At 34.6% G+C, this 25,387-nt stretch overlaps 2 protein-coding genes across 2 annotated transcripts in view; one reads left to right on the plus strand and one right to left on the minus strand.

Moving 5' to 3' along the window:
• The window catches only part of MACROD2 (mono-ADP ribosylhydrolase 2), a 2,173,194-nt gene that overhangs the window by 1,918,695 nt on the left and 229,112 nt on the right, over positions 1–25,387 (minus strand). The gene's annotated exons all lie outside the window — the stretch shown is intronic.
• On the plus strand, positions 330–5,066 carry FLRT3 (fibronectin leucine rich transmembrane protein 3). The gene is made up of 2 exons (XM_049774333.1): positions 330–619; positions 1,554–5,066. Exon 2 carries the CDS (start codon positions 1,593–1,595, stop codon positions 3,549–3,551), a length of 1,959 nt encoding a protein of 652 aa, XP_049630290.1. The 5' UTR covers positions 330–619; positions 1,554–1,592; the 3' UTR covers positions 3,552–5,066.

The raw sequence follows: 25,387 nt of genomic DNA on the forward strand, positions 1-25,387 counted from the left end.
CAGAAGTTCTGAGAAAGCAGCAAAAAGCCAAGCTGGAAATAACTATCTGATAGCAGGTAATCAGACCTCAGGATATAGCAACTGTACAGAGTTCATACTTGGATAATCCTGCATAAGAATAAAGGTGGGGGGCTACTGTCAGAAAACCCATTGCTTGCACAGGCCTTATCATCATGAAGAATGGTTTTCTTCAGGAGAATCTGAAGTCACTATCTCTGACCATATTGCACAGAAGAGCCAATAAGAATTTCAAAAAGAGCATTTTTCACTAAGGGAATTAAGCTATACAAAAGGAACTTTCACACTGAATCTCTATCAGAAAGAAAAAACAAATACACAGGAAACCATGAGTTGTACATAGTAAAAGAAAAAGGAATTGTTTCTGGCCCTCTTGCATGAGCTTGCCCACCATGCTGAACCATAGCTGGAATGTTCACTGACAGCAACAAGCCTGACCAGGAGGTGTGTGTAACACAGGATTACTTGAAGAACCAGTGAAGAACATTTCCAAGGACTAAACGAGACTTGTTGACTCTTACCAGCCCATCACCAGAAATAAACTAATACATGTGCATGGGATTTTTCACTCATGCAAAATTTACTCACATCATTCAATAAGGTAGGAAAAAATATTAAAGTTTCTTGTTTCCATGCCTGAAATTAGAAAGGCTAATTAAATATTTAAAATTAAAGAATGGATATTACACAACAGATAAAATTACTCTATAATTCTCCTGCCATGAGGACAGCTGAATACTATGTTAGAATGAAATTAGAAGAAAAATATGAATGTGAAAATGCTAACTAGAATATAAAAATGTGCATTTAGGTATTAAAGTATAACATGAAACACATAACAGAATATAAACAGAGTGAAGTACCTTGACTTGAAATTTTCTCATTGATAAGCTAGATATATTATGTCACTATTTCCTCCACTAAAGTAAATGAGATCCCTACTGATTTTCTTGCTAGATATATCTAATAATGCTTAATTTTGATAATCACTAGAAACATAATATTACTAATCAAAACAACTATTTAGTGCGAGTAAGAATCTTTCATGAGGTATATTACTATTCAAAAATAAATTTATTAATATTATATGTAAATCTACACTTTACAATCGACCAAATAAAAGTTGGATACAATTTTGGTTATTGTGAACAATAATACTGTCATTAAACATTAAGTCATGTTCTTAATATGTCAATTAAATATTTTGAGAAACATGATAAATTTTATAAGTTTGATAAGTGGGTGGTTATGAAATTCCCATCAAGTAGGATAAAAGGCTTTGTAATATTCAGTACAATTTTAACATATAATATCCAAAGTCAAAAATATTCAGAATATCAAATTCTGAATGTCAAAAACTTGTAAGGTAAAAAAAGTACATGATTGCTCTCATTATTAGCTAAATAAAAGTTCTAAGTATGCAAGAAAGATAATGAAAAATTATTATTATTGCTGTTTTAATTTCCACATTTATTTTTGAATACTAGTTTAAATATATTGGCCTGATTATTTTTTTTTCACTCATTCCACTTTAGGGCTTTGAGCTACCCTAAACGGCCTCAACACTGCTGACCATGATCAGCCCAGCCTGGAGCATCTTCCTCATCGGAACGGAAATTGGGCTGTTCCTTCAGATGGTTCCTCTATCAGCAATGGCTAAATCCTGTCCATCTGTGTGTCGCTGTGATGCGGGTTTCATTTACTGCAACGATCGCTTCCTGACATCCATTCCAATGGGAATACCTGAGGATGCTACAACACTCTACCTTCAGAACAACCAAATCAATAATGCTGGGATCCCCTCCGACTTGAAAAAATTGGTGAGAGTTGAGAGAATATACCTGTACCGCAACAGTTTAGATGAATTTCCTACCAACCTCCCCAAGTACGTGAAAGAACTACACTTGCAAGAAAATAACATACGGACCATCACTTACGATTCACTTTCGAAAATTCCTTATCTGGAAGAATTGCATTTAGATGACAATTCTGTCTCTGCTGTAAGCATTGAGGAGGGAGCCTTCCGGGACAGTAACTTTCTGCGGCTGCTTTTCCTGTCTCGGAATCATCTCAGCACCATCCCTTGGGGTTTGCCCAGAACAATAGAAGAGCTACGCTTGGATGATAACCGCATCTCCACAATTTCATCCCCATCTCTTCAAGGGCTCACGAGCCTAAAACGTTTAATCTTAGATGGAAACCTGCTGACCAACCACGGTTTAAGTGACAAAGTTTTCTTCAACCTCGTCAACTTAACGGAATTGTCCCTGGTAAGAAATTCCCTGACTGCTGCACCAATTAACCTTCCTGGCACAAACCTAAGGAAACTTCATCTCCAAGAGAACCACATCAACCGGGTTCCCCCCAAGTCTTTCTCTGAACTAAGGCAGCTGTACCGACTTGATATGTCCAACAATAACTTAAGCAGTTTGCCCAAGGGTGTCTTTGATGATCTGGACAATATAACTCAGCTGATTCTTCGCAATAATCCTTGGTATTGTGGGTGCAAGATGAAATGGGTACGTGACTGGTTGCAGGCACTACCTGTGAAGGTCAATGTGCGTGGGCTCATGTGTCAGGCCCCAGAAAAAGTTAGGGGAATGGCTATCAAGGACCTCAATGCAGAACTGTTTGATTGCAAGGACAGCACTGCTATAAGCACCATTCAGACAACAACCGCCACCCCCACTACAGTCTATCCTGCCCAGGGACAATGGCCAACTGCAGTGACCAAGCCACCCGACCGAGTGAATCCACAGTTGATGAACAACCAGCGAACCACAGAAAGTCCCTCCAGGAAAATGGTCATAATTACTGTCAAATCTGCTACGTCCGACACTATTCATATCGCGTGGAAACTTGTCCTGCCTATGACTGCGTTAAGGCTCAGCTGGCTCAAGTTGGGCCACAGCTCAACATTTGGATCTATAACGGAGACCATTGTCACAGGGGACCGCAGTGAGTATCTGGTCACGGCCCTGGAGCCTGACTCGCCCTATCGGATCTGCATGGTTCCCATGGAAACCAGTAACTTCTACCTGTTTGATGAAAGTCCAGTGTGCATCGAGGCCCAAACGGCGCCCCTGCACATGTATAACCCCACAACCACTCTGAATCGAGAGCAAGAGCAAGAACCTTACAAAAACCCTACTTGGCCACTGGCTGCCATCATTGGTGGGGCAGTGGCCCTGGTGACCATCGCCCTGCTGGCTCTAGTGTGCTGGTACGTCCATAGGCATGGCTCGCTTTTCTCCAGGAACTGTGCCTACAGCAAAGGGAGGAGAAGAAAGGATGACTATGCAGAGGCAGGAACTAAGAAGGACAACTCCATCTTGGAGATCAGGGAGACATCTTTCCAGATGTTACCCATCAGCGGTGAGCCCATCTCCAAGGAGGAGTTCGTAATACACACCATATTCCCTCCTAATGGGATGAGTCTGTATAAAAACAATCACAGCGAGAGCAGTAGTAACCGGAGCTACGGAGACTACAGGGACAGTGGGATTCCAGACTCTGACCACTCACACTCATGACGCTGCAGGACTCTCCGTGGACTGCGTTGGTTTTTATCAACCTCCGGGAGGTGATAGTAGGCACCCCGTTCTACTGCAAAACACTGGAAAAGGAGACTAAATAAGCAATGTACTGTACATTTGCCATATAATTTATATTTAAAGAACTTTTTATTAAAAGTTTCAAATTTCAGGTTACTGCTGCGATTGATGTAGTGGAGGTGCCTGAACACAATTCTATATTTTAGTATTTTTTAGTAATTTGTACTGTATTTTCCTTGCAAATATTGAAGTTCTAAATCATTTACTTTGTGTTCTACTGAGTAAGATGACTTGTTGACTGTGAAAGTGAATTTTCTTGCTATGTTGAACAATCAGGACTGCATTCACATGAGATCCTTGTAGTATAAGCACAGGCCATTTTTCACTTTGGTATTAATAAAATGTAAAAATAAAGAACTGGCTGGATGACAAAAATTAAAATTCAAAAAGTAGCTGAAATAATGTTCTAATTATTAAATTTTTATTATCCCAGTGGTATTCAGTACATCAAAATATGTGAAGTAATGGGCAATATCAAACTTGCTGCATAGATCCATTTTTGCTTTTAGCAAGATAGACCTACTAAAAGTAAGCATATATTCTAAATTAAATATATTAACTGGCAAAAAAGGAATGTGACGTCTGGTTAAAACCGAGGCTTCATGAAATCAATAATGTTAGTGGACTTCCAAGTCAGGGAACAAACTTTTTAAGTGTGTACCTTGAAAAACATGGAAATTTAAAATGATGTCCTATGATGAACACAAATAGCAGAATTGCAGTTTGCCTATACCATCCTCGATTCTTAAGAAGCAAACTCTTATTGATAATGTTTATGATTTTGTTCAGAAAGGAATCAAAGCAAAACCTTATACACATAAAAGCTAGCATTACCATAAGAAATTCCCCTCAACAGTTCAGAGAAAGTAGTACTTTACTCTACATAGGTGAGAATTAGACACAAAATAGTAGATATCAAATTTAAATCTGACTTATGACATGCTTTGACACTGTACATAATTGTTAGGTTTACCTTGATAATTATCAGAATACTGCCCATTACTGTCACAATTTTCTTAAAATTAAATAATGAACCTGTAATGTGATGTTTCTTTTTAGCTTCCAACTGAATTGTAAACAATTACTTGTTTAAAAACCACTTCACTTTTCTGTTGCCATTATTTTTTCCAACAAAAAACCAAAGTGCATTGTACGCCCTTTGGCCAGTCTTGTATGTGCCTTGATCCAACGCTATATGTATTCAGCTTTTAAAACTCAACAGACAAATTTTTCATAATACCTTAAATATGAAAAATTGTGGTCTTATTGCTGAATAAAACAAAAAAGTACAAAATAATTGTGCTTGCTTGTTCAGGATTATGTTACTATCACTAAAGTAGCAAATAGCCCAGCACATTAGTCCTAAGCACCCCCATGTATTTTTCTAGGCATAAAAATAAAAGTTGGCTACAAATAAAACAAACGAAAAAAGGATTATCGTGGGCGTGTGTATCATTTTACTTCAAAGAGTTCAGTGTTCTATAAATTAACTTCCTAACAATATTTTGGAATATCTGTATTTTACGTCATAGATGAAAATTTTCAGCAGTGTCTTTGTAAATTTTTTCCACCTTTACTTTTAACTTACATAGACTTTTGAAAAATTACATATTCAGAGGATATGAAAGTTCAGATTTTATACATACTAGTCACAATACTGACTAGTGTGACTAGTATGTACTTTACAAGAAAAACCTCTTCATAGCTTAGTTTCGTTTTCTAGAAAATGGTGCTATAAGTTACTCCTAGGCTTCCAGAGTTTTGTGAAGATAAAATGAGACAATGTGCATGGAAACTCTAATATTGTGAAAATATGTTACTAGTATATAGTGGAAAAAAAGGTATATATTCTCACAAGTTTGTCAGATATCAAAATTTCTTATTTAACTATCTCCAATTGTATTTGATACCATTACTCATGTGTCATTTCCAAACGTTTTCTATTACCTTCTCTTGATTGCCTGTTCTGTAGATTTTATTAAGCAATTATTTAGGTAAAGCATATGTTTAAATATAGAGTGTCTTTTCTGAAGGAAGTTTGACTTTGCTTCTAGAGATTTTAAATGATTCATCCACCTACCATCATGCTATAAATTAGGGAAGGGTTGGAGAGTTCAATAAAAGTTTCTAAAAATATTAAGTTTAGGGGCCTAAGAGATGCTCAAAGGGTTAAGGTTATGTGTTAAGTGCCTTGCCAGTGCCCAGCACTGGTTGAATCCCTGACATCAAATGGTTCTCTGATCAGGACAAGGATGTAATGCACTGCAGCCCTAGCTCCGCTCTAGTGGACCAGCATTGCAGGATCTTAGCAGCACATTATCTTCATGTCTTCAGATTGAAATGCTGAGCCTGCTGACCAAGAATTTCTTTGTGACAGCAATTTCTGGCCCTTAGGAGTATCAATAGAGAGAACCTGTCACCACAGGAAAATTATGAGTTTAGGAAGCTTTTTTCATACTGAGTGTAGGAGAGAGCACAGTGGTAGGGCATTTGCCCAGTATGCAGCCGATTCAGGACAGAAGGTGGTTCAAATCCTGGTTTTCTATATGGCCCCCATGCCTGCCAGGAGCGATTTCTGAGCTCAGAGCCAGGAGTAATGCCTGAGTGCCACCGGGTGTGACCCAAAACCCAAAAATAAATAAATAAATAAATAAATAAATAAATAAATAAATAAATAAATAAATAAATAGAAGATCATACTGAATAGTTGCACATGCAGATCTTTCATGAGTGCAGAAAGTGTTACATGTTACATGTGCTTTTTGATGATCTTACCAGAAACAAATCAGAAGAATGTTTTCTATCAGCGAACGTATCCTCAAGAGGGAAATAGTTTATTCTTTACCTAGACCTAGGCAATAATTCTGCTTCATCGAATAACATATACCCTCTCCGTTGATCAACAAAATAGAATCTCCAACGTTAAGGGCATTAAATTCATTAGACACATTTGTATACATATTAACCCAATTTTTCAGTCTGTATGAATTAGATCTTAACAGTAAAAAGGTACAAAATTCCAATTCTGACTATGATAGCATTAAGAATTAATACAAATACAACTGAAGATAGTTACAAAAAGTAGGGGAAAATAAAACTACTTTGCTATTTGATAATATCAAACAGCAGAAGTTAAGATTGGCTGCAGCTACTTGCAACTGTGTGAGATTACTATCATCTCAACCCCTATTAAAACCAACACTAGGCACATTCAATAAGGTCTGTTTGTATTTTAACGTTCCTCTTTTCCCACAGAACTAGTCAAAATAAATAAAGACCAAAACATATTAGTTGTTAAGTAAAGCAAAGTTTATAGCTACATCCTCACCCAACAGTTTTTATGGGAAACGAAAGAGTCATATGCTTCAAGCAGCTGAAGGGTGGTGTTAAAGAAATCAATCCACTGAATTTGACTTCCTTATAGCTCATCTGCTTCTGAAAACAGTAATGGTATTTGACACTATAATATGTTTGGCTACTTCAGAGTTTTAGGACTTAAAACTACTGTACTTTGGCTTTGGATTTTTGGTTATATTAGCAGGGAAAATGCTTATTTACTCTTATAAAACATAGATAATATTAATAGTATCCTTTGTAGGGTGACTTCTTAGAAGCCAGGCTTCTAATATAGTACAGATACATAAATATTTATTGCCTAGAAATGTATATTTGTATATGTACATAGTTGTATATATTGTATTAAGACAATATTTGTACTATATATAAATGTATATTTGTACTATATCATCTATATCTCATATAGTATCTATAGTTGTAAGACATAAACATATGATCTAATGAAATTTTATAGCAACTGCAATATACTAGAGGAAACTGGGAGAATTATTTGGATTGGAAAGAATAGAAAACCCAACAAAGCTGAAGTATGATAAGGTATTTGAAGAGAAACAAAAAAAAGTAGACACTAACCCTAGGTAATAGACAAATATCTATCTTGATATTATATACAGAACCATATCAGTGGTCCTCAAACTATGGCTCGCGGGCCACATATTGTATTTGTTCCCACTTTGTTTCTTCACTTCAAAATAAGATATAAGCAGTGTGTATAGGAATTCATTCATAGTTTTTGTTTTTACTATAGCCCAGCCCTCCAACTGTCTGAGGGACAGTGAACTGGCCCTTGTTTAAAAAGTTTAAGGACCACTGATTATAATATACAAATATAAGGACATTCTTTGTGCTAACTTTGGTGAATATTTTAAGGAACTTCTTATTTTTAATATACATATATATATATATATATATATATTTTTTTTTTTTTTTTTGCAGGGAGGTTTCTCTTCAGTGAATCTTTAGGCCCTTCCAAGTGATTCTCAGACAAATCAAACACTGTTTCACCATAAGGACCAGAAATATCAGTGCCATTCAGGCCCTGCTACGCAGTGAAAAGGATTCCTCAGGCCACTCATGCTGGTGCTGAAGGTCTCCAGAACTCAGAAGTTATGTGTAAGGCACTTGAACCCCCATATTCATTTTCTGGTTCCAACTGGGGGGAAGCTTTTATTCAGATAATCAGAACTCAATACAGACTTCCCTAAATGAATCAGCCAGGCCTTTACAACTGTTTTAATTCTATGAATAATTTTGTTGCAGTTGGGATAGCTGACTTGGTATGTGTTTTGGGAAAAGGTAAAAATGGTCCAGGTACAATAGAGAATTCTTAAAAGAGGGAAGGTTGGAAGGTATTTTAGGGCAGGTTTTAGAAAAGACTGCATTCCACTGAGAAGTCTGATATACTTAGAAAACAAATTTTTAATGGGTAGGTATATTGTCGGTTTGCTTTAAGGACATTTTATAGAAATAAATAATGTTATAAAAATAAGTGAGAATAAATAGGCAGCAAGATAAGTAAAGTGCTACTCTTGACTCTGCTCAGAAATCACTCCTGGTGGGACTTGGAGTGTGAATCCAGGTCCTTTGTGTGCAAGGAAAGCACCCTACCTAATATAATATTCCTCCAGTACAAAATATAAAATAGATAATGATCTTTTTATTCAAATAAATGACTACTGATTAATCAATTAATACTTATAACAATAATATACTATCAATCTACCTTACATAGTGAAAGGTAACTTTATTATGTATAAGGCAGATTTATATTGGCAAATTATTCAATGTACATTCTTTAATCTAGAATAACTGTATAGAAGACAAATTATAATAATTAAGGTTTATCAAGAAGTTAGAATTAAGGATGTATAGACATGTCTTCAGAATCAGTGAAGGAAAAACCTTTTAAATTGGTTGATATTAAACTTGAGAGAATTGATGATTCCAATACTAAGTGAGAAGAGAGAAAGAAAAAGAGATTAGACTTAATGTTAGTAGGCTAGAGGAAGGGAGAAAAGTCTAAAAACAAATCAAAAATTAACAGTCATCTAGAGCAAAAATCATCATAAAGGGAAAGGATTATGAAATAAAATGATCAGTAATACTTAAATTAAAAAATTCAGTAAGAATAAAAACAGAAAAAGGGGATTATTGAATACAGTGTTAACAATGTAATAAAAAGTCTGACTAGAAAGTAAAAGAAAGAAAAAAAATAATGATTAAGAATATTCTAAAAAGTTTTGAGAAGCTAAGAATCTTGATCTTTTCTGTAGAATATACCATGAGACAAATTTACCAACAACTAATATAATAATAAAATAGGAACCAAATTTAATAGGAGTAAAACTGATGTTTACTATATTTGTTCCAATCAACAGTTATGAGAGCATCACTTGTGAAGTGTATAAAGTCATTCAGAGATATGGAAAGAGCTGGAGTGAAGGATAAGATGTAGAAGACAAATAATAAAGAAAATGGAAAAAATGTTTCAGAGAGGAAGAGGAGGGAGATTATTGGAATCAACTGATTTAGTGTAAAATACTTCAAAGAAGAGTATTATTGATATACACATAGTCAGAAAATAGATTTTCATCTGTTAAAGTTTCCACTTACATCCTATATTCTTCCTTTGACCTCAGTTTTGGGCTCTACCCAGCCCCCCCTAACTGAGGCATAACTTGTTGAACCCCACTAGTTCCTCAGGGTCACTATTTCATTTCCTAGGGCAGGACCTCCTAGGAAGATTTTTTTCTCTTCTCCTCTCTCTCTCTTTCTCTCTCTCTCTGTCTTTCTTTCTCTTTTTCTCTCTTCTCTCTCTCTCTCTCTCTCTTTCTCTCTCTCTCTCTCTCTGTCTTGGTTTCATCAAATGGTGATGTTTAAGAATTGGAAGTGAGGGGCCGGAGAGATAGCATGAAGGTAAGGCGTTTGCCTCTCATGCAAAAGGTCATCGGTTCGAATCCCGGCGTCCCATATGGTCCCCCGTGCTCGCCAGGAGCGACTTCTGAGCATGGAGCCAGGAGTAACTCCTGAGCACTGCCGGGTGAGACCCAAAAACCAAAAAAAAAAAAAAAAAAAAAAAGAATTGGAAGTGAGGAGTGGGTTAGTGATGGCAAAAGAGGGAATAAATAGTGGGAAATATGTCACCTAAAATATCTAAAATTGAATAATGCAAGGTAGTGGGGGAAAAGCTAAGAAAATGTCAATTATAAAGGAAGTTGGAAACCCAAAAGGATATGGCTGTAACAAACCCAGATGAAACAACGGGTCCAAAGGAAGGATTTAAGTAGGGACAACCAGAAAGGAAAATAAAAAAGGAGAGCAGTGATGGCATTTTTATCTAATCCTCTGATCACAGTCTAAAAATATGCTTGATCATGGGCAGCCATTGATAGAAGTTTCATAGTACAGATGTTATGAACAAGAACTAGAACCTAAAGCCAAAGGGATAGTATAATGGGTAGGGAGCAAGCTTGCACATAGTTGACCTAAATTCAATCCTAGTCTTCCAAACCCCACCAGGAATGATCTCTGATTAATTGCAGGAGTAAACCCTGAACACCACCAACTATTCAAAGAGAAAAGAAACAAAAGAAAAAGTGTAAAACAACCCCAAAAAGCAGAACAACAAAAAACTAGAATAAACAAATTAACTGTATTCTAGCCTTTGAAGATGAAAATAGAATATAATGGAATTTTATCTCAAAACATACACTGAAAAAGTGGCTATTAATCCCCAAGTTTATACCAGGGTTTGCCACAGTGTCATAAAAATATAAAGAATAAGCAAATCACATCAGGTGCCCCTCTCCTTTCTTCCCCAATTCCCCCACTCCTAATGGCATTTTTATATTCTATGAGTGAAATGAGATTAGAAATGAACTTTAGGGCAGCCTTGCAAATTCTTGTTTAAGAGGTTTCAAAAGGAAGCATGCAGCCACAGGGGTGTGGAAGTTAGGGATAATGGGATTTTACAGAGGGATTGTCTGGAAACATAAAAGCAAAGCTTCTTTTGCCTAGCCAGCTGCTGGGAGTGGGGTGGTGGGCAGTCTAGGAAATTACTACCCAAAGTAATTACCCTTCTGAGCACACATCAGGGCTCTGGTAATTCCAGTATTACCAAGCTGGAGAGAGTTCCATGCGTGGAATTACTGTTAAAAATCCTCATTTCTTTTCCTATAGAGGAGGACGAGTGTTCATGTTTAAATCTTAAAATATGTTTTAATTTAAAGTGTATTCATCTAAACACTTTTAATTAAAAAAGTAGATTAGATCAAATAAAATTATAATAAAATTACTCAGTTGTTCTATGAACATATTAAAATATGTTCTATACACATCCACAGTATTTCACACGAGCTGGTTATCAAAGTGCTGCTGTTGCCATAGCAGCCACTACCTCATGTTGAGGACTGTCAACCACAAGTGCTAAGTCTGCTATATATTTTAATCTCATTAACCCAAGATGTTATTGTCTTGTGTTTTTGATGCTTTTAATTCTACTTAGTGAATGGGTATTGTTCATTTGAACAATACTAATACTAAGTATAATGTGGGATTCTCCAAAGAGAGTCAGAGGCAGAGAGTATGAGTGTGTGTGTGTGTGTGTGTGTGTGTGTGTGTGTGTGTGTGTGTGTGTGTGTGAAAGAGAAAGAGAGAGAGGCCAAAAGTAAAAGAAAATGTTGCTCTATAAAAGGACATGGACAACTCACTGTAGAGTACTATAGAGATTACACACAGAATTGAGTAATGAGCTACCCCAGAGCAGAATGTCTATCGATATTCTTTACAATTCACAAATTAAAATTTTAAAAAGTTATGAAGCCTTTTTAAATCTCTAAACATTAACAATGACTCATTGAATCCTTATTAAATAACATATTGAATCCTTATTAAAATAACTGCTTGGCATGAGTATACATATAGTGGTTAACCAAGAGAATTCGGCTAGAAAAGAACTCAGATACCAATCAAAAACCAATTCCACATCGAGTTGAAAATTGTGATAAGTCCCTAACAACAAAAAACTACATAGTTGAAGGAATAAGATCTATTTAGATAGGATGGTATAGGAAAGCTTAACACCTGAGGTACAAGAGTCAATCTAGAGAAGAGTATTCACAGGGGAAAGTATGTGCTACAGTTTCAAAGAGAGTGGGGCTGTATTAGTACAGAGGTGAAGGTCTATGCATGCAGTTGGCTCTGGTTCTACCTATCTATCTATCTGCTCCACAAGATTCCAAGAGCACCAAGGGAAAAGATAAGATGATGGAGGCAGGTGTGAGTCAGGTCATATAGGTAGGATATTACAGGCAAAGGCCACAGTGAGGAGTCTTGATTTCATTCAAGAGGAAGAGAAAACTATAGACTGTCTTGTTGGTTTGGTTTGATAGTCATATCATTTTTAATTGGAAGAGAGAGAGTTGAGATGAGTATACTATGACATTTCAATTGGAATAAAAATCACTTTGTTCACTTATAGAGGAAAATAAATAACATGAAACAGGCAGATACAAAGGAGAAGAAAAAATGATATTTGATAATTTTGGAGCTATAGTAAAATTCTTCATTAAGTTATAGAGTTATAAAATGGTGTGGCAAGTACTCTGTTAGCTCTTGAAGTTTGAGTCCTTAGCTACATTCTTTACATTGTTATATAAATGTATTTTCAATTACTTTAAAAAGAGTTTGAGTTCAAAATAAACGCACTTCCTTTTATTAGAAGAAATTTTTAGGATTAAATCTAAAAAAATTTTAATGGGGGCAAATGTGAATGTGTTTCTCCCAAACTTCTGCCTGATGATCTTGAATCATGGCTTCTGGTGGTGAAAACTTAATGGCTGTAAATTACTTTGAGAATAACATTTGTCTTTTTTTCAGCTGTCAAAAACTGAGAGTTACCAGACAAATCTTAATGTTTAAATTCACTGCAATACCTTTTCATAATCATTTAGTATCTTCTAATAGGCAAATAGAATTGCCAAGTTACTGAAGCTCTGAGGATGAATGTGCAGGGGGTTGGGTGAGAGCTCAAGTTGGGTCACACCTAGAAAGCAGTGTTCAGTGTTCATGGTTAACTGTCCTCAGGGATTACTCCTTTTGGGGCCTGGCAAACATGGAGTTCTGGAAATCAAAGTGGATTGGCCATTACAAAGCCAGTGCCTATGACAGTGTATAATCTCTCTGCTCCTCATGGAAGCTTTCTGAAAGGCTGGATGCTGAATGTGATTCATATAACCCTTAGGGGCATTGATCTAATTTACAAAGCTAAATAAATGTCACGATTTTTAAATGGTTTTAGAGAATGAGCTACTTTTAATTATGAAATCTGATTTCTTAAAATGTTTGACTCAAATTATCTTTTCCAGACATAAAATACTGAGAAGTATTCATGATCTTTATTTATCCCATACTGTTAGCAAATATGTCATAGAATCTTATAGGAACTAAGGGATTTCATGATTTTTAGTGTTGTGTACTAATAGCTAAAATTTTAAATCAATATCCTGGTGCATGTGTGTTGCCAGACCAGGTGTATGTACCTCTATGCACACATCACTCACATCTCCTCTGTAAAGATTTGGACTTTCACCCTTTCATCCATTAATCCAATCCTGGGATGTGTCCTGGTGCTCTCTCTACCATTGGAGAAACCTGCACCGTGCTTTCACTTGAGAGTGTCACTATCTTTCTCTCCCTCCCTTTCCTCAGTATTTCTGTTTTTCCTTCAAAAATTAAAACAAAATAAATATTCTCATTGTTTAAACAGATACAAAATGAATCAGAAAGATAATATTAAAATTGTAATATGAATTCTTTAAAAAGTCCCTAACAAGAAATCATGTAGCTAGCTAAGTCTATTTACCAACATCACTCTTTTAACTACTATATAGCATTCAGAACATTCACTGTAAAGGTTAAATACTACCTTTATTATTACATTATTATTTAATATATGCAATATTTTACTCATACATTATTATTTATATCTCCCAATAAAATGCAAATTCCATAAAACCTATAAAATTTTTTTCTCTTTCATTATTACAGCACTCCTAACTATTAAACCTATTTAGTATCAGCATAGCAGACACACACACACAAAAATAAACTGGTTGGTTGAATTAAGAAAGTAGTAAGCTACATACGGGTGTATCACCAAGTACCATCTAAAAAGTCTTTCTGAAAGCTTTTTGCATCTGTTTCTGCCACTACTTGGAGTCTGGCATGGGAAGACTAAAGCTAGTCTCTAAGTTTTAGTTACACTTTATGTAAAATAGATAATAGTTCCTCTCTAATTATCAGGTTAAATAACTTATTTAAAGTTGAGCACTTAACTCATACCCGGATCTTAGCAAATTTTACTTTTGATGAAGAAACAGTTGCCTACTATCTGATCACTATATGTAATATATAAAATACATATATTTACAGATGTATAAAACTTATATGTAATCACATGATAACAAGAAAAGGGTAAGAAAAATGAAAGAGGTTTTGCATCTTTATCATTCCACATGCCCTGTACTGATTTGAAAGAAGCAAATAGGTACAAAAGTTTACTTCTCTTTCTCTCTCTTCTCAACAATGCCAGCTTTTAGAAATAGCAAAAGAAATGTCCACTGCTAAAATCTGGAGCAAATCACAGTTTTGGTTACTTTATTGGCCTCCACTGGGCCCTGGTGCTGCTCCTGGTAATGATTGTCCAAGTTCAGCTCAGACCAGCAAGTGCTGAGTGCCACCAAGGCAACCACAGGTATGCTAGGGAAATGCAACACAGGGAAATGAATTCAGGGCAAGCCAGACATCTGCAAGCCAGCCAGCACTAGAAAGTACCCTCCTATTCTCAGAGTAATAATTTTGTTTCAGGAACTAGTTATATTAAAAGATAAAAGTTCTTTTTGTGTTTTCCAGAGTCTCATTAACAATAATGATGTGCAACTTGTTAAATCAGTGTCACAGAGTTCATTATATAGTGCATCAATATAGGACCATCAGGAACAGTCTTTCAAAGAAACACATCCTGGCAAATAAAAAGTATTTCTATAGAGATAAAATGTTTCAGTTAATGACAGCCATTAAAATTTAAATAAATTTAAATAAATAAAATTAAGTTTACTTAATATAATTAAATTTAAATAAATAAAGTTTAAATAAAACAGAAATTTTCACAATGTAGTCAATTCCTTTCTGGTCAACATAAGAATGTCCTAGGAAAAGATGGATGGAAGAGGAAAGGAAGGAAGGGAGAGAATAAAAGGAGGGGCAGTGTGGGAATCTAAGAGCAAGGCATTCGTACTTATTCATTTATTAGGTCTTTTCCAAGTAAAGCAATTTCTTTAACATATTTCTTTAGAAAATTCTCTTAAATGGTTAGGTCTAAGAGTTAATAACAGAGGGGAAAAAAGAAGCTCTCTAAACTGAACATTAAACAAATCCTAAAAGTAAGCATATGTCATTTCAAAATAAAAACATCTATTTGTGAGAAAACACACATGAAATACTAAATGTTCAAATGAAAGAAATAAGTGAATGCAACTTATTAAATGTTTACAAATTACATTCATCAACTAAACAACAGATATAAAAGTATTTCAAAATGTTTATTAAATGTAAACATTATTTAATGTGGACTTGACATAGTATATAATTACATTCCATAAGTCCCCAATAACACAATGATTTGTACAAAATACTAGTACTTACAAAATACCAACATATTTGAACATGTCATTCTTACATAAAGGCTTAATAGTAGATCCAATCCTCTTCAAATCCATTTACTAGAAGGGTGACAGGGTAAAATATCTAACTTCTCCTCAATATGCCTTTCTTAATCATAATTTGTATGATTGGTTAAAAAGTTTCAGAATGGGAAGTGCTTAGTATTTAGTGATGACTTATTCATGATTATGCAGTGTTTTGTGTTTATATGTACTATGTCCGAGAGGATAACAAGAAAGATAAGAAATTTTAGATTCAGAACCATGTTTTCCCACTATTACTTTCTTCACTATGGAAAAAAACTCATTTCTCTGTCTATTATCATGAATGAAATGATTAAAAGAGTGCTTTGCAAAACCTTGGTTATTTTACATATATATATTTTTTTACCTTCATTTATTATTATTATTTTTATTTACCTATCTATTTTGGTCGATTTAGGTTTGGGTGTGATTATTGAAATTGTTGTCCCCAGTTATACTTATTTTTCCTCTCCCTTTCTTTTCTTTCGTTATGTGCTATGCCATGTTTCTTATTTCAAGACCATGGCGTGTTTTTTGTTTGTTTGTTTGTTTTTGTTTTGTTTTGTTTTTTGTTTGTTTTTTGTGGTGCTTATCGATATAGCTGGAGTCCTCACTGGATATTTGACACTTCTTTTGGTACTGGTGGAGTGTTTCACCTTCTCTTTCTCCTTCATCTCCCAAATCGATGATGAGAGCCTCTAGAAGGATTCCGCCCATTTTCAGTGTATTAGACTCTTACCCCAGTTTATTACTTTTCTCTTTTTCAGGCAAAACCACGCAACTTGAAATAGCTAGTCCTGCCTCCAGTTAGAGGGGGAAATAAGGGAGGCATCAAGACCAAACAGGTGCAAGACTACTAAGTAGTAGGTTAGATACAGAGGCGACCACATATTCTAGCCGCCCTGGGGGTGAGGGAAGAAGAAATGGGAGGGAAAACAAAATTGGAGGTGTAGGGAGGACAATTTGGTGATGGGGATCCCCCCCCTGATTTTATGTAAATATGTACCTAAAATATTATTGTCAACAATATGTAAGCCACTATGATCAAAATAAAAATTATATTAAAAAAAGAGTGCTTTGTACATGGTAAGTGCTCAGTATAGGAAAACATTTAAATTGCTTTTACTAAGGTCTGAGAAAAGCTAAAATTTAAAGAAATTAGAGAGATTAGAGAGCTAAAATTTAGAGAAATTCCGTCTTCTGATATTGAAGTTAGCTGGATTAGAAATAAACACTCCAACTCACTTTGCACCCAGACATCTTTCCTCATCCTACACTGTGGCTCTTCACCATGAATCTGCTAATATACACTCCCTGACTTCCAGTTTTATTCAGCCTGGTCTGATGGTACAAATTTCACAGAGACCTGAATGAGCAAGGTTAGGGGGACCTTTGGAAAGTGTCTGTATAAAGAGCTTCCCAAGGATACTCCCCAACTAATTATTCTGAATAAGTTGAAATTGTATCCACTGAATAGAACCTGAGAAGACTAGCAGTTGCACCCACTGAACAGAATAACTATTTTACAACTATTATGTAATGGGAATACTAATCCTTAAAATAATGTTTGAGAAATAGAGAGATAGCACAACAGGTTGGAGTTAGAGTTTGATGCCTTGAACCAAATACATATGGTCCCCACCAAGTGCAGCTAGGAGTAATTTAATTAAAGAGCCAAGATTTAGCATTTTGGGTGTAGCCCCCAAAATAAATGATCAATAATGATATTTCATCCAACATATATGCTACTTAGTATTTATAAATATCAAATATAAGTGCAATAATATATTGAGCATATATTATAAGTCACAACACAGTATGTGAGAATTAATTTTAAAAACTGCCTTTCTGGGGCTGGAGCAATAGCACAGCAGTAAGGTGTTTGCCCTACAAGAGGCCAACACAGGAAAGCCCCCAGTTCAATCACAACATCCCATATGGTCCCACAGCCTCCCAGGAGTGACTTCTGAATGCAGAGCCAGGAGTAACCCTTGAACACCACCAGGTGTGACCCAAAAATAAAAAAAAAATAATTGAAGAAAACCTTTCTGGGGGCCAGGATGTGAGAATATCAGGGATCAAACCCAAGATTTCACACATGCCAGGCATGCACATTACCATTCTATTCCAATTCCACAAACCATATTATTGTTATTTATATTGTTCTTTTTGCCATGTTTATTCAGGTATTGTGATTAAAAATACTGTGGTTACTTATGCTCTTCATGCAAACATTGCTGCAATAGTGTTATTTATAAAAGTTAGGGCTAGGATTATAGAATACAGTAGAATGTAGTATAGAATGTGATAGAATGCATGCATTCCATGTGGAGATCCTAGGATTAATACCTGGCAAAACCAACACTCACTAATATAGCATCATTTGCTCATTTACAGTGGCACTTTAAAAAAAATAGTATTCTTAACAATACATAAAATTTGCTCCAAGAAATTTAAAAGCTAATGATATAAGAGTTTTATTATTGAAAAATCTGGTTCTTCAAGAAATCTGCTAATTACTTGTGACATTACTTGTGACAGGGTAGAAACCATTTTTCTACAAAGAGTGATCTAGATATTTATATCATGATTCACAGACCATATTATACAATTAGACAAGCCATAGTGAGTTCAATAAGAAACAATAACTGACTGTTCCTTTATGTACCAGGATCAGATCACATGATTTTGTAGATATGAATGTTTTCCATTCCTAGCTTATGGGATAAAATGTCAATAATGAAAGACAATTCAAAGAAAAAAATTCACTGCAAAAATAAGTTAAAGGGAAAAATCAGTATCCTTGATATTTATGAAAATACATATAAGTTTATAAATAAATATAAAAATAAGTTTTAAGAAATAAATTATAGTTTATCTCTTAAATTAAAATTAGCATAAATTGGGCATGGGTTTTGTAAGTCCTGTACACAGCCCACCTTTTCTCTTCTCACATAGCACAAATGGATTCAAACTATGAAAAAACTTCTACAATCTGATATAAACCTAAAGCCAAATAATTATGTAAGGTTCAATACTGTAAAAATATTGCTAACAATATCCTTCTGAATAAAAACTACTTACATGCTGTATTCTACTAATATATATTCCTCAACAAATTTTATTGCGAATTATAATGGTCATTATGATAAAGGATTATTATAGTTTAAGGCACTAGGTATCAAACAGAATGGTAACAAAGTGAAAGCATTAGTTGTTCTCTATGTAATGTCCTGGATAGAAAATTACAACCATGAATTTTAATAAAATGAAGTTTAAATTAAACTATTGAATCTATTCAAATACTACTGGTCTATAATATCAAGGGCTATAATAAAATATGACCTGCACTAATAAGCACACAATTTCATAGGGACCAGACATAGGACAGTGGATAGGCACTTGCCTTGCAAAATGCTTACCTAATATCCCAGATGGTCCCTTAGTTCTGACAGAAATGATCACTGAGGGCAGAGCCAGGAGTTAAGTGCTAAGCATCATCAACTGTGGCTCTAAACCAAATCCAAAACCAAAATTCCTAGTCTGGCTCCTTAAAAGATTGGAAAAGCAATTACCACAAATAGTTAACTCTCCATGTTAGTTATTATCACTGAGTAGTAAAGCAATAGTTAGGGTTTTTGGTTTTTTTGTTTTTTGTTTTTTTTTTTAAGATTTTCCAAATTTCCAGGGCCGGAGCAATAGCATATAGTAATAGGGCATTTGCCTAGCATGCCGCTGATCCAGGACAAACCCTGTTTTGATTCCCGGCATCCCATATGTTCCTCCAAGCCTGCCAGTAGTGATTTCTAAGTGCAGAGCCAGGAGTAACCCCTGAGCAATGCCAGGTGTGGCCCAAAAACCAAAATTAAAAAAAAAAGTCTTCCAGGGCCCGGAGAGATAGCACAGCGGCGTTTGCCTTGCAAGCAGCCGATCCAGGACCAAAGGTGGTTGGTTCGAATCCCAGTGTCCCATAAGGTCCCCCGTGCCTGCCAGGAGCTATTTCTGAGCAGACAGCCAGGAGTAACCCCTGAGCATCGCCGGGTGTGGCCCAAAAACCAAAAAAAAAAAAAAAAAAGTCTTCCAAATGTCCAAATAACATTATCCTATTACTTATATGACAAAAGAAAAGAATTCACATAAGGATGTTTTCTGATTGAATCAAATAATTTTATAGTCCATAGCATATAGCAAAATGATTTAAAAAAAACTATGCTTGAAGATGAAAAATTAGAGATACCTTAATTTTTATAATTAAGTAATTTAGAATAAAGAGCAAGATCAGAACTGAAATTCCACATAATGCTCCTAAATGTATGTCTTGAAAAGCATAGAACATAGTAGAAACATTTAATGATAATTTCAGTTTAGCTGGGTGTGATAGAAGAATTCTTTCTGTTTATCTAATGTTTGTTCAGAGACACACAGGAGATGCAGTAAAGACTGGCAAATGAAAAATGCCCGTTTTCTCCAAGAAAAGGGAAGCTCAACTCTTTTGCAGTATTGTTCTGATCTCAATAAGGCACAGTTACAAATTACTTTCATTACTCATCTTTTACCTCTATCTTCAATTTTCAATTGTCCCTTTAAAAAGTCCTTTTCTCTCTTTAGTGTTGGTCTGTCTCCATAATAAATTCCTTAATGACTCACTCATAGGTATTATTATCACTAATAATTTTTAAAAGTCTGTAGACAGACTCTGAGATACATGTGATCTATTTAGTTTCACATGCCGACACACAGAAACACTCCTGAAAGCTAATCCACAATAGAATTTAGCTAGTGTGTTGCTTTCATGAGTACAGTCATTATATCTTTAGCCTCTTCTAATCTTCTTGAGCACTATTACAGAAAGCAGTAAGGATCCATAAGGTAATGAATACAGTAAAGCCTTAAAAATATAACCCTCACTTAAAAACATCAACTAAACTGAGTTCTGTACAATGACCTTGGCAAACTCAGGAAACATAACTTTGTCATAATCCAATGCCTTCAACTACTTCAAATTCAGATTACATGGCTCACTGCAAGACTACTGCTAATATTCTTTTCGAAAAACTGACTCAAAGAAACTGCAATGCAATGTACAGAGCTTACTGAGGTTCTCAAATTCAGATCTGCTTTGGATTTATATAATTCAAAAGCATAGGAGGAAAATAACATATATTCCAGCTCCATGTTCCAGGTAGTTTTTAGTATAGCAAGGTAAGCTCTGGGCCAGCCATTGCAGTCAGCATATTATGATGGCAAACACATTAACTATATTTTCATTCTAAATAGCAGATAGATTGTTCCTGAGACTCATTGAATAGACTTGAACATTACATTATAGTTGGAATATTTAGATGTAATTCAATTTATATGTTTTAATTGCTTCATAGATTAACAGTCAACATTAATGTTCAGTGTTCAGTCTAATCATCCAAACTAGTTCATAAACTGACACAACAATCTCTACCCTTATACCATCCTCTAAGGTGTAACTTCTTATAAAGAAAAAAAAACAAAAATGAATGCAAAGACAAAATAATTTACCAAAATAAGGGACTGGAGGGGTAGCACAGTGGTAGGGTGTTTGCAGCTAACCCAGGAAGGACCCGGATTCGATCCCTGGCATCCCATATGGTCCCCCAAGTTTCCAGGAGTGATTCTGAGTGCAGATCCAGGAATAACGCCTGAGCACTGCTTAGTGTGATCCAAAAACAAAACAAAAAAAAAAAAAAACAAAAACAACAACAACAAACCAAAATGGACTACTAGAAGAAAAGTTAAAAGAAAAAGTCTATTTTCAATCCCAAATTTAAAATAACAGGCTTTTGCTGAGTTTATAGTAGTATAAAACTTAAAGAAAATGTCTTCAGAGAGTTAGAAAATCTGTTTGCTTTTTATCATTTTGATATCCTGAAATTGATCTATTAATGTAAAAAATTTCACAAGAATGACAGTTGCTATTCTAGACCAGTGGTAAGGAACCTTTGTTTCTTCCAAAGGACACTCGGATAAATATATTAAAAAAATCACCTGTAGGTGATACAATACAAGCAGATGGCTTGCAGGCAGAAATCAGGAAGCTGACTGGTCTGTCAGCTGACTAGTCTGTCCCATCATATACCAGTTCAGACCATATAATTTCATGGGACTTACCCCACACACTGAACATTTACCAGAAACCATACATCTCATTAGCCAGACATTTCTTATGCCCAAAAGGAAAAGTGAAGATGAAGGAAGCTGGTACCATCATCCAGTTCAGTAAATAATATAAATGTAATAGGAAATATTATAATTCTGCCTCTTATCAGTTTAAGATTCAAGTCTTCCATATTCCCCAACCAAAGTCAGAGTCACAAATGCAGTTGTCTCTTTGGCTCTTGAATAAATATTACATTTCAAAATTTTGTGTCTACTTAATATTGGTAGAAAGAGGATATCTAATATGCAAGTTGTGCCAAAATTTTCCAACTCATGGTAAATAACCATTAATAAGTCTCTCCTGACTTGCTTTCAAGATTTCATTCTTGCATTTTATTTCCTTCTCTATTTAAAAAAAATCTCCATTTTCTTTCAAGAATTAATGGTCTATGTCATTTATGTGTGTGTGCTATGTGTCAGTTATTATGTGCTATCTATGAAGCACAGTTTGAGTAGGATACAATAATTAAGTTCTAGACACAACCACCCATATCTTTCAAAGTTTATAGTTTTTTCTAATAAATAATTTTGTACTTCTCTACCTAAGATATTCAAGGAACAATGCTAACTCATATTTCTGGGATAGCTGCACCAATTTAAAGGTTTCCTATTTAACTGGCTGTTTTGCCAGTCAGTCTGTGGAGATTCAAAGGAGAGATATTTGAGTCATTTTTACCCTCTCTGCCCTTTTAAAACTTAGTTGCCTGTTGATCATACTCCCCCACTCCAAGTGCTGGTTTAAAGACAAGTGTTGATTAGTTTATGTAAAAGCAGTATTATTATGATGAGGACTTGGTGTAATTTATAGTTGATCATGATTTTAGTAAGGAATTTAGCATTTTAAATATTATTCTCCTGAAACAGAAGAGAACCACAGGCTACACTGTAATGCGATTGAGTAAACTGAAAAACCGAACACAAAAACTTATCAGCAACATCTTCAAGAGAGGTCTGAAAGAGAATATCACAGGACACTGTCCTCGAACTAACCAAATTAAAAAAAAAAACTTTATATAGTAGTTTGAACTACTATATAATTTATATTAGGTAAACCCTAATATAAATTACATATTATTTGTATAAATTATATAAATTATAAATTATATTTTAGGTATACCTCTGTATATCTAAAAATGTTCCAACTCTGTACTGATTCTAATTTTAGACAATATTAAAAATTAAATATTAAAATCAGTAGATCAAGGGAAAATATAAAGGTAATTACAAATGCAAAGGTCTGAGAAGCATGTTCAAAGTCTAACAGAACCTTAGGGGGTACATAACCATATCTAAACAGCAGTATTTAAAAACCTACAGACATATGTGGAAGAGGTAAAGGGCTTGAATAAACATTGATAGGGGTTGGATAATAATTAAAAAGGACAATGAAGAGGTCTTGAAATAAATAACCATTGAGATAAAAGTAAACTGGGGGAAAAAATTTAGTGTGGGGCTGGAGCAGTGGTGCAGTGGTAAAGTGTCTGACTTGCCAGTGCTAGCCTAGGTCGGACTGCATCCAACATGGTCCCCCACGCCAGGAGCAATTTTTGAGCACATAGCTAAGAATAACCACTGAGCATCACTGAGTATGGCCCCAAAAAACCAAAAACAAACAAACAAACAAACAAAAATGACTTAGTGGTGCTATATAAGAATAAATGAGAGGAATCACGTGATATTATACAATGATTTCAATAAAACAAATAAAGTAAGCAGGTTGAGTAAAAGGAATCTCAATGTAAACCTGAGTCATATAGATACACCATCTACTAGTAAAATATTTTAAGTGGATTCTAAAGATTATTTTAAAAGAGTAATAGTTGACCTTTACTAGATAGTCACTAAGTTCCTTTTTTTTACTTTAGAATAGAAACTCAATTTCTTGGAAAATATATTTCAAACACATTACAGGAGAAAGAACTCCAATTTTCCTAGGACAAGGTAAAGATATTTGGGATATTACTTCCCAATTGAGTCACTTTAAAAGAGGCCCTGATAGTTTTGAACAAAGACAGTCATCATGAAAAATAATCTAGTAGTCATTTCTATTAGCAATAATCATTTTAAAAATGTGGAAAGTATGATGGCATGAAAGTCCACATTCATAAGTAACTGAGAGTGGAAAAGGTCTGAGGCCTAAAGAAGGAGTTCCCATTACTTGATCTTAGAAGTAATATGATGCAGAATAATGAAGAAATTCAAAATGTGGTCATTTTGGTGAACATTAAAAAATGGTTATGAATCTAAGAAGCCCTAGCAGCTCAGAGGTCAACAATGTAGATGCTAATTTCATACAAAAGAATCATAGATGAGTCCATGACACAGCTGGCCCCTATTCTCATTAGAAGATCCCCAATATACTTTATGAATAAGCCCCTGTATGACAGTAATAAAAATTTTTTTATTCTGCTGAATTTATCTTGAAATATATTGAAAAATGTTAGGACTATGAAGAAATATCAGGGAAGTTTGACTCACAAAAAATTCCTTAAATACTAAATAATGACTATAAAACAAAATATTTAGATAATTATCACACAATGTATTAATTTAATAGTACTACATACTTAGTTCTTATTTTTGAAATAATGACCAGTAAAGTATAGCTTATATAAAATTTCATCTTATAACTTTTAAGATATCTCTCTTCATAGTTTTCAAAAACAGTATCACTATTACTGATTACACAGTCAATATCACTTACTTTGTAACTGGAAGTTTTTATTTTTTAACAGCTTTTATTCATTTTGTCCACCCCTCCACTCCATCATAAACATCCACCAATATGATTTTTTGAATCTGTGAGTTTAGGTTTTTTATTGTTATTGTTGTTGCCTAAGATTTCATACATGTGAAAAGTCAAATGGTATTTGTTTTCTCAATTTATTTCACCTAGCATAGCACCTTAAATGATGATTCATGTGTCTGCAAATGGCTATATTTCATTTAGGCTGAATAATATTCCATTACACATGAATACATAGATATATGATATAAATATTTATGTGTATGCATGCAAATGTCATTTTCCTTATTTTCATCCTTAAATGGATACTTACGTTGCTTCAGTAGCTTGACTATAGGAAACAATGCTTCAATAAAGGAGAGATGTACATATTTCTTCAAATTAGTGTATTAAGTTTATGATGATACAGAAGTTGGATAATTAGTAATTTTACATTTAATTTTGAGGGTTATATAGAGTTTTATCTATAATTATTTTACCAATTTACATTACTATCAATTAAGCATGGGGACTCCTTTCTCTATATACTCGGCATTATTTAGTATTTCTTGTTTTTTTTTGTCCCTAACCATAATTAAAACAGATATAAAGTGATATATCATTATAATTCTGATTTTTATTTATCTCACTGATGATTAATGATATCTAACATTATGTGCCAACTACCCATATGCATGTCTTCTTGGGAAAAACATCTATTCAAATACTCCTTCACGTGT

Source organism: Suncus etruscus, chromosome 6, assembly GCF_024139225.1.
Source record: "Suncus etruscus isolate mSunEtr1 chromosome 6, mSunEtr1.pri.cur, whole genome shotgun sequence".
Taxonomy (NCBI): domain Eukaryota; kingdom Metazoa; phylum Chordata; class Mammalia; order Eulipotyphla; family Soricidae; genus Suncus; species Suncus etruscus.

Coding starts and splice junctions, on each gene's coding strand:
- FLRT3 (XM_049774333.1), top strand. CDS start 1,593: ATGATCAGCCCAGCCTGGAGCATCTTCCTCATCGGAACGGAAATTGGG.